The following is a 14,741-nucleotide window of genomic DNA, read 5'->3' on the forward strand; positions in this document are numbered from 1 at the left end:
CACAAAATCCACACACTGTGTAACCACCGGAGGGAAGCTGCCGGCACCCCAGAAGGCCCCGCCCCACCCGTGCTGCTCCCGCCCACCCGGCTTGTGCTGAGAGTGAACGGGGTTTCTTCTCACCGGCAGCCAGAGAAGCTGACGTGGACGGAAGCGCCTCGCGGGAGGAGTGTAGGCACAGGGCCCCCAGCGCAGGAGGCAAGGGATGCTGCGTCCCGGGGGCCTGGGGAGCACCCAGGTGGGCGGGGGGCAGAGGAGGAGCGGGCACAAGTGGCTGCTCCCAGCCCTTAGCCGGGCTCTCGTACGTAAGAAGGGATGGGTCGGACAGGCTGGGTGCACTAAGTGAGCTTGTGCTGGAGAGGGCTCAGGCCCTCCAGGGATCTAAGGAGGGGTCCCTACAACTCTCTCTAGCTGCCTGGGGTTGGGGCGCGTTAGGGCCAGTGTGGGTTTGATAAAGGAGAGAGTCGACAGTGTGGTCACCGAGCTCCTGGGTCCATGTGCCAAAGGTGCCCTTACGAGAGGATCGTTTCCCGCCTCCGGGAACCCGCCTGCCCTGGGCTCGCAGGCTCTTCAGGATCCAGGCCCCAAATGCCTGGGTGTCAAGGAGACAGAAAATAGGAGAACGTGGTCAGAGCATCCACCTTCCTCCGGGAGGGTCTCCGCCCCTCCCGACCTCTGACACCACCGACCGCTTCCGCCTATTTCCGAGCTCAGCCTGCACTGCCGCGCGCCACGACCCTGCGCATTGCCTGGTGTATTTGTCTCTGCTCTTACGTGGTTCTGCTGTACGGTTTCCCCATCCTTCTGCTTGGGCCTGACTCAGATCCTGCTGCTAATGAACACGCCGGTACACGTCTCAAGGCGCTCACTCTCACAAGCACTTCGTTGGGTCTGTCCTGGGGACGAGATCGCTGCTCCAGCCAGGGTACCGCACCTCGGAGCTCAGCAGACTCGCCAAACACTGCACCAGACCGGCCATCACTCATGTCCCAGGATCTCTGGGGTAACTTGGAACCGGGCCATTGACACTCAAGCCCGCAAGTGCCTCGGGCCATGTGCAGCCCACAGACTGATGGATGACTGGGGTGTAAAGCCCTGTCTGCGCCTGGTACAGAGTATGTAGGGATGTCATATTGCTGCTGCTGCTGCTGCTAAGTCACTTTAGTCGTGTCCAACTCTGTGTGACCCCATAGACAGCAGCCCACCAGGCTCCCCTGTCCCTGGGATTCTCCAGGCAAGAACACTGGAGTGGGTTGCCATTTCCTTCTCCAGTGCATGAAGGTGAAAAGTGAAACTGAAGTTGCTCTGTCGTCTGACCCTCAGTGACCCCATGGACTGCAGCCTTCCAGGCTCCTCCCTCCATGGGATTTTCCAGGCAGGAGTACTGGAGTGGGGTGCCATCGCCTTCTCCGGATGTCATATTACGGCCTCCCTGATAGCTCAGTTGGTAAAGAATTTGCCTGCAATGCAGAAGACCCTAGTTCGAGTCCTGGGTCAGGAAGATCCCCTGGTGAAGGGAAACACTACCCATTCCAGTATTCTGGCCTGGAGAATACCATGGACTGTATGGTCCATGGGGTCTCAGAAGTCAGACACATCTGAGGGACTTACACTTCTCTTCACTTCATGTCATATTTGACTCAGACTACTAACTTCATGTGAGCACAAATACAAAACGTCAGAGGGAAAAACCAGCAAGTTCAGAACCTGTTTTTCCTTGGTTTATGTGTCTGGGATTTTAATTTAACAGCTTTTCAGCACAACCTCTTACTCTTGACTTCCTTACCCACAAAGACCTCTTGCTAGAAGCTGATGAGGGGTCTTTGGTTCTGTGAGAGACAGTGCAGAGGTTACTGATTTTAACAAACCACTGGTTTTAACTATGACTGACTTTCAATAAATGCCAGTTTCTTTATTCCAATGGGCTATGAAACATTCTTCAATCTTAGTTATTAAAGTCTTAGTGTTTTGTTTTGGTTAAATAATGAAAAGTATTTTTATCTCTTATTACTGGGTTTTCTTTTGCCTCTTTTCTTATAAACAAATTTGCAGAGTAAAAACAAAACCTACAAACTCATTTACACTGCTTTATTTATATTACTTTAAAAATAAGATTTTTCCTTTGTTCCCTTTTCATGTTGAGATTTGTAAAACAGCAAGGAGGAAGTTTCAAGATGCAGAATTATTACATACTCTCAAGTATCAGATCAGTTCAGTTGCTCAGTCATGTCCGACTCTGTGACCCCATGAACCACAGCATGCCAGGCCTCCCTGTCCATCCCAAGTATCAGATTTGGTGAAATTGCACAGCCAGGCATTTAAAGTGGGAAAAACCAAAAGGAACTTACAGAAAGAGTTCCTGCTTTTATTCTCCACTCATAGTCACTCTAACAGTCTGTATAGGGGAAAACTGGCCAGTGTGCATTTCAGTATTGGGTAATGGGTAAGAAATACTTTATTCACACGAATGGGCGGTCTCATGGTGTGTGAGCAGTTATATGAGTTGACCCAGCCTGGTGGGGTTGTCAGTTGCCAGGGGAGTCTTTGGGCTGAATTCACTGGACACCTGAGCCAGGGACCTGGGTGATGTTGCTTGGAACTGATTCTATTTCCTCTCACCCTGAGGGCCCCTCCTCACCACCACCACCACCACCACTCCCGCACCCCATAACCGGAGAGGCTGGAGTGTACAGATGAGACTTCAAAGAGGCTGGTTTGGCCTCTGAAAGGTGATGCATCGGCGTCTCAGTCATTCACACCTTAGTAAGAAACAGCTCATCTTGACAGAGATGACAGGCCCTTGACGGAGACCTGAGTTTGCCTGGAACTCAGGGGTGCTGATCCCCAGGAGGGCGCTGCGCGCACGCGGCTCACCGCCGGATGCACCGCCCTGCTCCGGCTCCTGGGAGGTGAGTCAGGGGGCAGGGCGTCCCGCCCTCACCGCCTGCGCCGCCCCCTTCTGCCGCTATAAGGGCCGCGCCCGGCCTGTCCCAGACCCCGCCCCGCCCAGGCAGCCCAGCAGCGGGTAAGGCTGGGCAGGGAGCTGGGCGGGCGGGACAGGCTCGGGTCCGCTCGCGCCCCGCGGGGTCCGGCATCTGGCGGTCACCCCGGCCCGCTGTGCGCCCCTCGGAATCCCCGTGTCCGGCGGTCACCCCGCCCCCTGCCCTGCGCCCCGCGGGGCCCCCTGTGCGGCGGTCACCCCGGCCCGCCGTGCGCCCCGCGGAAACTCCTTGTCCGATGGTCACCCAGTCCCTTGGCCCGCGCCCCGCGGAGTCTCCTGTGCGGCGGTCACCCCGCCCCGCCGTGCGCCCGCCCCGGGGTCCCCGCGCCGCGTCCGGTCTTTCTAGGCCGCCGCCGGCCCGAAGGCGGAACCCAGCCCTTCTCCCCCTCCTCCCGAGCTGTTTGCGCGGTCCGGCCCAGGCCAAGCCGCTCCTCCTTCCTCTTTCCTGCTGCTGGAGGTGCAGGAGGCGATTTGTCAGCGACAGTAATAATTCAGCTGTGACTGGCATGCGGGGCAGCCTCCGGCCGATCCCCTTCCTCGCCCGAGTGTGGGGCTGAGAGCGAGGCCGGGCGGGGACAGGGGCCAGCTGATGGGCCAGGGCCAGCTGCTGCACCCGCAGACCCCGCTGCCCGCGGGAGGGACAGGGTTTCTGGTCACCTTCTCCCTGTCCAGCCGCTCGACCTGCTTCGGGGCCTGTGTTGGGTTTCCGAGCTCTCATATCCTGCGAGAATGGGGACAAGACCTCTCCAGACATCGGACAGTGAACCCCAAAACGAGGGTCATCCTGTCTCCTTGCTGGAATTTGCTTCATTGGTTGGCAGGTTGCTCTGATTTTCTATGGGAAACTTGGATGCCATGTCAGTGCTGAGTCCTTGGCCAGTCTCCCCAGGCTCTCACATCTATGCCTGCGGGTTCTTGCCCTCCTAGAAAGAGAAGGAGAACGTGCAAGTTCCAGTGAACTTAAGGGGGGGGTGGCCCAAGCTGAGAGGAGACGGGGGTGACCTTGCTGATTCACTTGTGTGCCGTTGGCGGCTCAGGCTCTGCTCTGCGTTGCAGCCTCACCATGGAGCAGCTGAGCGCAGCGAACACCCGCTTCGCCGTGGACCTGTTCCTCACCCTGACCGAGCACAATCCTGCCGGAAACATCTTCATCTCCCCCTTCAGCATCTCATCAGCGCTGGCCATGGTCTTTCTGGGGGCCAGAGGCGACACCGCGGCGCAAATGTCCAAGGTCAGCAGAAACTAGCCAGAATAGTCTGCTTTCCCCGCTGAGCCCTGCCGCTGCTGCTGCTGCTGCTAAGTCGCTTCAGTCGTGTCCGAGTCTGTGCGACCCCATAGACGGCAGCCCACCAGGCTCCCCTGTCCCTGGGATTCTCCAGGCCAGAACACTGGAGTGGGTTGCCATTTCCTTCTCCAGTGCATGAAAGTGAAAAGTGAAAGTGAAGTCTCTCAGTCGTGTCTGACTCTTAGCAACCCCATGGACTGCAGCCTACCAGGCTCCTCCATCCATGGGATTTTCCAGGCAGGAGTACTGTAGTGGGGTGCCATTGCCTCAGCCGGGATCAAAGGCTGTACCTCTGAGCTCTTGCAGTGCATTTGTGGGCTTTCCAGATGGCTCAGTGGTCAAGAATCTGCCTGGAATGCAGGAAACTCAGGCAGACTCGGTTTCAATCCCTGGGCCTGAAAGATCCCCCTGGAGGAGGGCATGGTAGCCCACTCCAGTATCCTTGCCTGGAGAATCCCATGGACAGAGGAGCCTGGGGGGCTGCAGGCCACGGGGTCACAAAGAGTCGGACAAGACTGAAGCGACTTAGCAGGCATGCGTGCACAGTGCGTCTGTAGAACTGTGTCTCAGTGTTCAGTGTTGTGTGTCACGTTATACGTTACACTTCATGAGTTCAGACTTCCAGAAAAAGCCCCAGGGAAAATCCACTTGGATGCAGGCTGTCTTTATGATCCAGTCTCTTCTGAGCACCTTCGATGGGGTGGCTCTAGTTGTAAAGAACCCGCCTGCCGATGCAGGAGGTGTCACAGCCTCAGATTCAGTCCTTGGGTCGGGAAGATCCCCTTGAGGAGGAAATGGCAGCTCACTCCACTATTCTTGCCTGGAGCCCATAGAGTCACAGAGTCAGACAGGACTTAAGCAACCTCGCATGGATGCATGCATGAGACAGACAGTGTTTTTGGTTGGGCTGAGCAAGTGTGAAGTGTGGAGTGTTAGTCGCTCAGTCGTGTCTGACTCTTTGTGACCCCATGGGCTGTAGCCCACCAGGCTCCTCTGTCCAAGGGGATCCTCCAGGCAAGAATACTGGAGTGGGTTGCCATTTCCTCCTCCAGGGGATCTTCCTGACCCAGGGATCGAATCCAGGTCTTCTGCATTGCAGGCAGATTCTTTACCACCTGAGCTACTGGGGAAGCCCAGTGGAGTCTCCCACATTTGGGGAAATCACAGGGGTCAGCTCGTGCGAAGTGCAATGGGTCAGCCTCGCCCTGGGACACCCGCCTGTGTGACCACGGTGTCTCCCCCGGGCTGAGGACAGAGCAGTGAGAAGACTGGCCGCCCTGCCGCCTGCTGCTTCTGCCCCAGCATCACCTGCTGGCTCTCACAGGCACCTCCTCCCCCAGGACCGTCTGCTTTCTGCTTTGCCTGTGATGCCGGCTCCTCCCTCCAGCAGCGCCTGCGGGGTCTTGTGTCCGGCCCTGTGCTCCTGGGCCTGGCCCAGGCGTGTCCTGTGTGAGCAGGAGGGCCCTTCAGGGAGACGGGAAGGCGACTCGGAGACTCCGCCTGTCCTTGGGGGGTGCGGAGGGCACCCGTGTGCTGGGCCTGCTTTATTCTGAGTGGGGAACTCTGGCTTTCCTCGAAAGAAAGGGCGTCCGCGAAGGTCTTTCTAATGTCCAGGCCACTGGTCACGCTGCACCTAGAGCCAGGGAAGGTCCAGCCCAGATTCAGGTTCACCAGCCTGTTGCAGCTGCAACAAGTACAAGTGTTTGTACTTGATGGAAAACCAACGGTTTTCATCACTGTAGATACAGAAGCATTTGAAAGTTTTCAAAAATCTACTTAAAAAAAAAAGAAAGAAAAAAACCCTGGTACTAGTAACTGTTAGTTGCCCCTGCAAGGTAATCTGAGCTTCTGTTTTGAGGTTTTCCAGGAACTTCACAACCTCAGTGAAGAGCAGTCTTAGGTTCTTACCCCGTTTCCCTGAGGAGACGGATCACAGAGCCCACACACACGCTCCACGTGTCAGGGAGAGACCGGCCTTTGCACACGGTAGAGCTTTGCTCTTTGTGCCCTGAAAGAAGGAACCAGCCCAGGCCGCATAAAACCATAAAGTGGCTCTTGGTATAACTGATATGTGGAGAGTTAAACTTTGTCCAGTGTTAAGTTTAATGAAATTGTTTTTAAGCAAGTGAGTTACTGACGCTGGCAAGGCAATAACAAACCTCTCAGTCTCTACTACCTTTGTGTTCTTGCATAGCTGATGATTCTTGTATCTACTGTTTATTTCTGAGAACTCTCAGGAGAAGTCTACTTGTACAAATATGGACATGCCATTTATGATTGGGGGAAGCAGGCTTGTATACATGTCTAGTTTAGTAACCACTCATATTTGTGCAACTGTAATTATATCAAAAAGTGATGCTGAAGGGCAGCTTTCAATATACTTACTATGTTTCACAAAGCGAATACATTTTGGATTTTGCTGATCAATAATTAGTACTAAAACATATTAATTTGATGGAAGCAAATTCCAAGGAACCGGGTTATAATTTCAAAATCCATGGTTATAGAAAGAATATTTCCTTTATTTTAGGCTCTGCATTTCGAAGGAGTTGAGATTCATTCGGGATTTCAGAGTCTGAATGCTGATATCAACAAGTGTGGTGCTCCGTACACTCTGAAACTCGCCAACAGGTTATTCGGAGAGAAGAGTTACGATTTCCTGCCTGTGAGTGCTTTGCTCTTCGTTTTCTCAAACTCGAAAGACAATGCAGACTTTTTGCCCAGCACAATCAAGTCACGCAAACCAGTTTTAATTTTTATAAACATTCAGAAAAATAATCCAGAATGAAAACATAACCAACAGCATTCGCCTCGGCGGATGTGATTTCGTTTTCTCATCTCCACAGTGAAAAGGTCAGCCCTGGCTGCTCTACTAGAGAAATCCAGAGTGAAGCCCGTCATTCATGTCCAAGTACAGCCAGTGTTTGCTCGTTTATGACAGTGTTAGTCAGAGAATAGAAAAGAATCGGTAAATTTCGTGCAACACCAAAACTACTGGGCTACACTCGTAAGAGTGGTTAGGATGGTCAAGTCAATGCTACGTGTTTTTCACCAGAGTAAAAAAAAAGTACAAGAGCTAGAATTTTTGTTGTTACCATGAAATATGCCTTTGGGGATTATTCCTGTTGCTTTTAAGGATTTTGGAGAACCACCTCTGTATGGAGAAGGACTTACTCACGATACCTCCTGTTTCTTTTCTTAAACAGGAGTTCTTAGCTTCAACGCAGGAAATGTACAGTGCTGAGCTGGCCAGTGTGGATTTTCTGCGGGCCCCCGAGGATGCGAGGAAGACCATAAACGCGTGGGTCAAAGAGCAGACGGGAGGTGAGCGAGGGCGGCGCTGGCCGTCCGCCGGGCCCTTCCTTCCCTCCGCCCGCCTCCCCCTGCGGGGACCCTCCCCTCCCTCGCCTCTTGGCCTGACCCTGGGGTCCACCCCTGCCCAGGCCGGTCAGCTTTCAAACTCAGGAATCTCTCCAAGTGGAGATGTAAACATGGTGTAACTGAAGATGCTGCAGCTTCTTCCCTGTAAGCTCCCCAAACTGCGCTTAAAAGTTGAAACTAACATCGACTGTAGAATAAATGGATGAAAACCTCGTGATCCAATGTCTACAAGCCGCTGTGGCCAGGAGTGTTTCCGCCAACACCTCATCTAAGGAGTCAGGCTGCGTCTCTCGTTCGTGTCCCTGTCGTAGTCACGGAATGGTCAAGGCACCCACAGGACACCTGTCCCTTCCACACCCACAGCGGCCGTCACAGCCACACGCACCACGAGTGGGCCATGTGTCCGCGGAGGAGCTGTCCTACCTCTTAGACGTCTGTTAAAAGCTTCCTGGTGGGAGTTAGGCGACCACTTGGATGATTTGAAGAAGCAATTTACTTCTTAGTGACTAGAAACACTTTGGTTAAGAAAATTTTCCTTTCCTTATAAAGAATGGCCTGTCTCCAAATGAGGCCTGCTGATTATCATACATCCCAGAAAAGGAGATTTTTCCTGTTTTTAGCCCTTTAACCCAATACCTTGTTTCGAAGCATCGCCCCCCCCGGGGGTAGTTTGTGTTTCCCCTCATCCGCCCTCGAGTTGTCTGGTCTTAATTGTGGCGTGCGCTCTCCAGGTGTGGTGTGTGGGCTTAGCTGCTCTGAGACTTGTGGGATCCTAGTTCCCCAACCAGGGATGCAAGGAAAGCAGATTCTTAGCCACCCAACCAACAGGGAAGTCCTTCCGAGCCGGTTCATTTCCAGTGGGAGCACCCCGGGGCCTTAGCGTAGTGCCATGTGACAGGACTTTGGGTAGAAGGAAGCGTTTGAATTGCATTTCAGTGCTAATCAAGTGTGTTAGTCGCTCAGTCGTGCCCGACTCTTTGTGACTCCATGGATTGCTGCCCACCAGGCTCCTCCGTCCATGGAATTTTCCAGGCAAGCATATTGGAGTGGGTTGCCATTTCCTTCTCTGTGGGTCGTTCCCAACCCACGGATTGAACCCCAGTCTCTTGCACTGCAGGCAGATTCTTTACCAACTGAGCTATGAGGGAAGCCTAGTGCTGATCAAAGGTCCCTTCAAATTTGGAATTCTGATAGGTGGGTTTTTAAAAAGCTAAGTTTGTCTTTTTAGGGAAAATTCCGGAGCTGTTGGCCTCAGGTATGGTTGACAGCTTGACGAAGCTGGTGCTGGTGAACGCCATCTATTTCAAAGGGAAGTGGCAGGAGAAGTTCATGGTGGAGGCCACCAAGGATGCGCCTTTCAGACTGAATAAGGTGAGGCCGGATGGCTGTCTGGATGACTCTGTGCTCCGAAGCCACGCGGATAATGATGGGCGATCTGTGGTCTGATTGTTCAGAAAGAAACGAAAACGGTGAAGATGATGTATCAGAAGAAGAAGTTTCCCTTCGGCTACATCAAGGACCTTAAGTGCCGGGTGCTGGAGCTGCCCTACGAGGGCAAGGACCTCAGCATGGTCATCCTGCTGCCGGACGACATCCAGGACGAGGCCACGGGGCTGAAGAAGGTGCGGCCCCACTCCCCGCGTGGTGCCCGGACTGTGTGTGTGTGTGTGTGTGGAAGAGGCAGGAGTGTGAAGACGGCAGTTTTTCTTCCGTGTGTCTGCCCTGTTGGGTGCTTTGCCCTTCCCCTCCTGACTAAACTTCCTGTTGGGCGGGGTCTGGTATTAGCCGTCTGCAGCTACAGCATGCGTTAGAACCTGGCTGTTCCTGCTCTCAGCTGTATTTGCATGGTTGTCCCTTCCTGACTGTAACAGGGACAGTCCGGGATTAGCAGCATCAGCAGGGCAGTGCGGCGTGGCTCTGTCCCAGTGGAGCAGCAGTAACAGGGCGGCCGCAGGAGCTGGGCTCACGCAGCTCACCCTGTGCGCCCGGTGTTCTCTGCGGGGCGGTCCGGCACCTGGAGCAGGGCTCGAGCGTGTGCTACGGTTTCCCCACTTTAGATGAGGGACTCGGTCCGTCTCTGGTTTTACCAGTGTGCTGCTTGTTGTTGTTCAGTCAATAAGTTGTGTCCGACTCTGTGCGACCCAGTGGACTGCAGCACACCAGGCTTCCCTGGCCTTCACTGTCTCCCAGAGCTTGCTCAAACTCATGTCCGTCAAGTCGGTGATGCCATCCAACCATCTCATCCTCTGTCGTCCCCTTCTCCTCCCGCCCTCAATCTTCCCAGCGTCAGGGTCTCTTCCAATAAGTCGGCTCTTTGCATCAGGTGGCCTAAGTATTGGAGCTTCAGCTTCATGAGCTATGTCTATCAGGACAACTTCAGCTGTGGGAGGTTTGCGGATAACCACAGCGACCACTGGGACTCAGATAAATAGAAGACATAGAAGAAAGCTTTAAAAATTACCCCGTGTCACTCGGTCAGTTAGGGTGGTGACAGCCATGGTGGCAGTGGTCCAGCGTGGCAGAGGCTCAGTCAGTCCTGGGTGAGGGCGGGTGGTTCCGGGACCTTGTCTCCGTACGGGGCCTTGGTGCCTGGGAACACGGTTCTGTGTATTCTCACCAGCAGTCCTGGGTGAGGGTGGGTGGTTCCCGGGCCTTGTCTCCGTATGGGGCCTTGGTGCCTGGGAACACGGTTCTGTGTATTCTCACCAGCATCCCGGGCCTTGTCTCCATACGGGGGCCTTGGTGCCCGGGAACACGGTTCTGTGTATTCTCACCAGCAGTCCTGGGTGAGGGTGGGTGGTTCCCGGGCCTTGTCTCCGTACGGGGCCTTGGTGCCTGGGAACACGGTTCTGTGTATTCTCACCAGCATCCCGGGCCTTGTCTCCGTACGGGGGCCTTGGTGCCCGGGAACACGGTTCTGTGTATTCTCACCAGCAGTCCTGGGTAAGGGCGGGTGGTTCCCGGGCCTTGTCTCCGTACGGGGCCTTGGTGCCTGGGAACACGGTTCTGTGTATTCTCACCAGCAGCCAGAAAGGCGTGAAGTCCCCGAGTGGGACCTGTTTTGGTGCAAACATGAAGGAAACCAGTGAGCAGTGGGTAGGAGGGTCCGTTCATCTAAGGAATGCCTTATTGACTGACTTCCATAGAATGGTTTCAGCTCTTCTTTTCGCCCATTCTGTTCCAGATTGAGCAACAGCTGACTCTGGAGAAGCTGCGGGAGTGGACCCGACCCGAGAGCCTAGACCTCCTTGAGGTCAGGGTCCAGCTGCCCAGGTTCAAGCTGGAGGAGAGTTACGACCTCCAGGAGCCCCTGGCCCGCCTGGGTGTGCGGGATCTCTTCAGCAGCAAGGCAGACCTGTCTGGCATGTCGGGGGCCAAGGACCTCTTCATATCCAAGGTGGTCCATAAGTCCGTCGTGGACGTGAACGAGGAGGGCACGGAGGCGGCAGCCGCCACGGGGGCCATCGCCGAGTTCGCCATGCTCGTGCCGGAGGAGGAGTTCGTTGCCGACCACCCTTTCATCTTCTTCATCCGGCACAAGCCCTCCTCGAACATCCTGTTTCTAGGCAGGCTTTCCTCCCCATAGAAGCTAGAGACGTTAATGCAAGGTCAAGCCTAAGCTCTTTGCCTGCCCTTTAGATGGGGACCATTCGCATGTACCTTTACCCATAAAGTACTATTCGATAATGAATCTTTAATCTCCTTTGTAAGCTCAGCTCTGTTGGCTGTTCACACTTGGCATGGGTATCTCTTCTTCTTTTTTTATACTGAAAAAAATCCCGTGATTTCTCTTGAATGCACTGAGTTAAAAAAATAGAAAAATCATATGTGTAGATCCTTGACAATGTAGCAGTCTAGGTAGTTGCTATACTTTCCTGAGAGCTGGGGGGGACAGTGGTCACGCCGTCAACTGTTTTTAGAGATAGACTTTTGGAAGCCGCAGTAGAGAGATGTCCTGATAGCTGAGGGGAGGCACAACAGATACTCAGTTGAAATACAGGCTAGCGCCCCCATTGAGGGCCAGGGTTATGAGACAGCCTTGCCTTGGTGAGGTCTCTGACCCTGTGTCCAGCCCTCCGACCTGGCCGTAACCCACGCTCCCCCTTGTCTGTTCTCCCTCGCTCCTCCGGATGCGTGCTATGAGGGGCACAAGGAGTCAGGCAGTAGATGTCTTGTCAGGAAAGAAGCCAAGAAATGGCAACAGGATCTCACTGCTCACTGCCTTCTCCCATGTTTTCTGATGAAGGCTCTTGATGTCCATCATCTGGCACACGTTTTTATGGTCACAGGACAGCTTTATGCAAGGCTGTGGAGGAAGACGGTGGCCGGGTGCTATTTGATGGATGTCAACCTTTGTCAATGTTCTTCTTGGAATGTGCCTTGAATTGCTGCTTCTTGCTCTCGTGAAGCTGGTGGGTTGGTTAATAAAGTTTCCTCAGATCGTGCAAACCAGACTGACCTCAGTCCTCTTATTTCTCCCTGATCTCGGGCAAGCCAAGACTGCAGAAGCGGGTTCTTGGCCGGACCTGTGCTTACATCTGGCTGATACGGAGTGACTGCACAGGACAGCAACAGAATCGCAGCAGGCCTCACGTTGGCAGGCGCTTCTCCTCCTTTCTCACGGTTCTCCCTAGCGCCTGCCATCCAAGGCCTCGTGGCTACAGGGGCCAGGAGGACAGCCGCAGCGGTCTGTCCCTCTTTGCTCCTCAGTCCAACATCCACTCAGCGATTTAGAGTAGGTCGTGTGGATCGAGTTACGTGGGCCCAAGCAGCTCTGCTCAAATCCTCCCTTTCTGTGTTTGAGGGAACAGGCCCCTGGACTACCATCAGCTGTTGAAGTCAGAACAACTAGGAGATACGAGAGCAGGGACTAGATCTGATTCTTTTTTTTTTTCTGGTCTCGCTGCCCGTAGCCACCAGGGACGGAACCGTGCCCTTGTGGCCCTGGCAGTGAGAGTGTGGCGTCCCAACCACTGGGCCACCAGGGAAGTCCCCCGGTTCATATTTGATGTGGACAACGTCCACCTCTCATGATGATGAGTGAGATAACCCAGAAACGTCTGGAGACCAACTGGAAAACCAAAAAAATACATGGCAGCCCCTCGGGGGAAGGTTGACTTGATCGTGGAGAAACACTGGGCCCGAGACCCAGCAGGGGCTGGGGCATCTCCCAACCCAGAACAGATCTGTGAGGAGTGACGTGGGGGTTTTGGCACTGTGCTAGGCTAGGGAGGCTGTGCTTGGACCCATCAAGAGTGAGGGCCCCTTTCAACCTCCCGCCACCCTAAGGTATGAGCGAGCCATTGCAGAATGCAGCCCTGCTGAAGTCGTCAGACAGCCTGGAAAATTCCAGGCCCTATAATGGGGTTATTCATCCTGGTTTGCTACAACCCAGAGGCAGAAAGATTACCCATAAATTTCAAATGACTTTTTATAAGCAGCTTTTCTTATACAACATCCAGTATCCGATCGAAAGTAACTGGATGGGTGCCACCTGGTCTGTCCTGAAGACACCCTCCTGAGCCATGACAACATAAACCAGCACACAGAGACACAGAGGATAGAAGCGCAGGTCCTGAGGCTCCCGCTATTAGAACCATCACACACAAATCACAAAACAACACTGTCATCCCTGATCAGCAAGACAAGACAAGGGTAAACATTTCAGCGGATAACTGGAAGCTTAAATCAGTCTCAAAAATGAGACAGAAATTCTAGCGCTCAAAAAACACAGTTAAGAATGAAGTATGTAATAGATAAGATTTATTAGCAAATTACAGATGGCAAGAGAGAGAAACTATGGTCAGATCAGGAAAAATTATCCACAACTTCTTTCAGAAAGAAAAATGTAATCCAGAAAGACAAAAGGATGGAAAAAATGCAAAAGGGAAGATAAAAAACCCAGAGAAGTCAGTAAGAAGACACTTCAGAGGAAAAGAAGGGGGAAAAAAAAGAGTCTGGGCAGTGGTGGTCGGTGGTTTCGTTGCCAAGTGGTGACCGACTCTTGCAACCCCATGGACTGTAGGCTCGCCAGCTTCTTCTGTCCATGGGATTTCTCAGGCAAGAATACTGGAGTGGGTTGCCATTTCCTCCTCCAAGGGATCTTCCCAACCCAGGGATTGAGCCCGTGTCTCCTGCATTGCAGGCAGATTCTTTCCTGCTGAGCCACCTGGGAAGCCCTGTCTAGGGCAGAATCATGTTTAAAGAGCTGACATTCAACATGATTTCAAACAGATACGTCAGTTTCCAGATTCCAAGTCCCACATGGGGCCAGGCATGGTGCTCCACATGCGATGTTTGTACTCTAAGGTGAGCAGTCTGGTCTTCAGGCTGCAGACGGGAGGGAGGAAGCTGCCTGGGGCCTTCGAGTAGACGTCCTCCTGATGCGTCACCAAGAACTGCCCAGGGGGATTTGAGTGCACTCGAAGCTTTTGGAAGAGATGCTCGCCCTTCACTGGTAGTACTGTGTTTTCTCGCTCAGCTGTGAAGCTCAGCCAGTTTAAAGGAAATCTTCAATAACTTTGCAATCTCAAACATGCTCACGTTTGAGACGCAGCATATAACCTGGGGTTGCCTGGGAAGAGTGGGTGGACGGCCCTGCGGCGGGACCTGCCGAGCTATCACATCTCCAAGGCACAGCTCCAGTGCCCCAGCCCCTCCCGGGTCACTGCTAAGAGCCGAGATCTCTGCACACAAGGATGCCAGAGGATGCATCTGTCAGTTCAGAAACCTCCCAGGACTTCCGAAGGATCTCATACTTTGACCTCGGAAAGTGGATGGCTCCGAGACACATACGGGTTATAAAGTGGAAAAGCATTTCTTCATCTAACCTCTTGGGGTTCAAATTACATGCACGGAATTGTGACACCGGATACTTTCCGACCTGAAAAAACAGTTGGTGGCTTGTGTGACCGCAGCCCTGCCACAGGGTATGGCAGAGCCCTGTGGAATGAGGAAACCAGTCTCTGCCAACAGGTGAGGTGTGGTGTGCCGTCTCACGGAGTCGAGGAACAAAGGTGAGTTTCCAGCTCACGGGGAGACCGCGAACAGCCAGCCTGCACAGCAAGAGAGAGT

The 14,741-nt window shown here is 53.6% G+C and overlaps 1 protein-coding gene across 3 annotated transcripts; it reads left to right on the forward strand.

Annotated features, from left to right (window-relative positions):
* Positions 1 to 2,999: 2,999 nt before the first annotated feature.
* On the forward strand, positions 3,000 to 12,116 carry SERPINB1 (serpin family B member 1). Of its 3 annotated transcripts, none has more exons than XM_024983469.2 (7): positions 3,000 to 3,822; positions 4,058 to 4,232; positions 6,817 to 6,951; positions 7,493 to 7,610; positions 8,896 to 9,038; positions 9,122 to 9,289; positions 10,852 to 12,116. In XM_024983469.2, exons 1-7 carry the CDS (start codon positions 3,731 to 3,733, stop codon positions 11,251 to 11,253), a joined length of 1,233 nt encoding a protein of 410 aa, XP_024839237.1. In that variant the 5' UTR covers positions 3,000 to 3,730; the 3' UTR covers positions 11,254 to 12,116.
* Positions 12,117 to 14,741: the final 2,625 nt, after the last annotated feature.

Source organism: Bos taurus, chromosome 23 (genome assembly GCF_002263795.3).
Source record: "Bos taurus isolate L1 Dominette 01449 registration number 42190680 breed Hereford chromosome 23, ARS-UCD2.0, whole genome shotgun sequence".
Lineage (NCBI taxonomy): Eukaryota > Metazoa > Chordata > Mammalia > Artiodactyla > Bovidae > Bos > Bos taurus.

Excerpts from the sequence above, each read along its gene's own strand:
- SERPINB1 (XM_024983469.2), top strand. The coding sequence starts at position 3,731 with ATGGGGACAAGACCTCTCCAGACATCGGACAGTGAACCCCAAAACGAG. Across the intron at positions 6,952-7,492 it reads AGAGTTACGATTTCCTGCCT|GAGTTCTTAGCTTCAACGCA; the intron begins GTGAGTGCTTTG and ends TTTCTTAAACAG. Across the intron at positions 9,290-10,851 it reads AGGCCACGGGGCTGAAGAAG|ATTGAGCAACAGCTGACTCT; the intron begins GTGCGGCCCCAC and ends ATTCTGTTCCAG.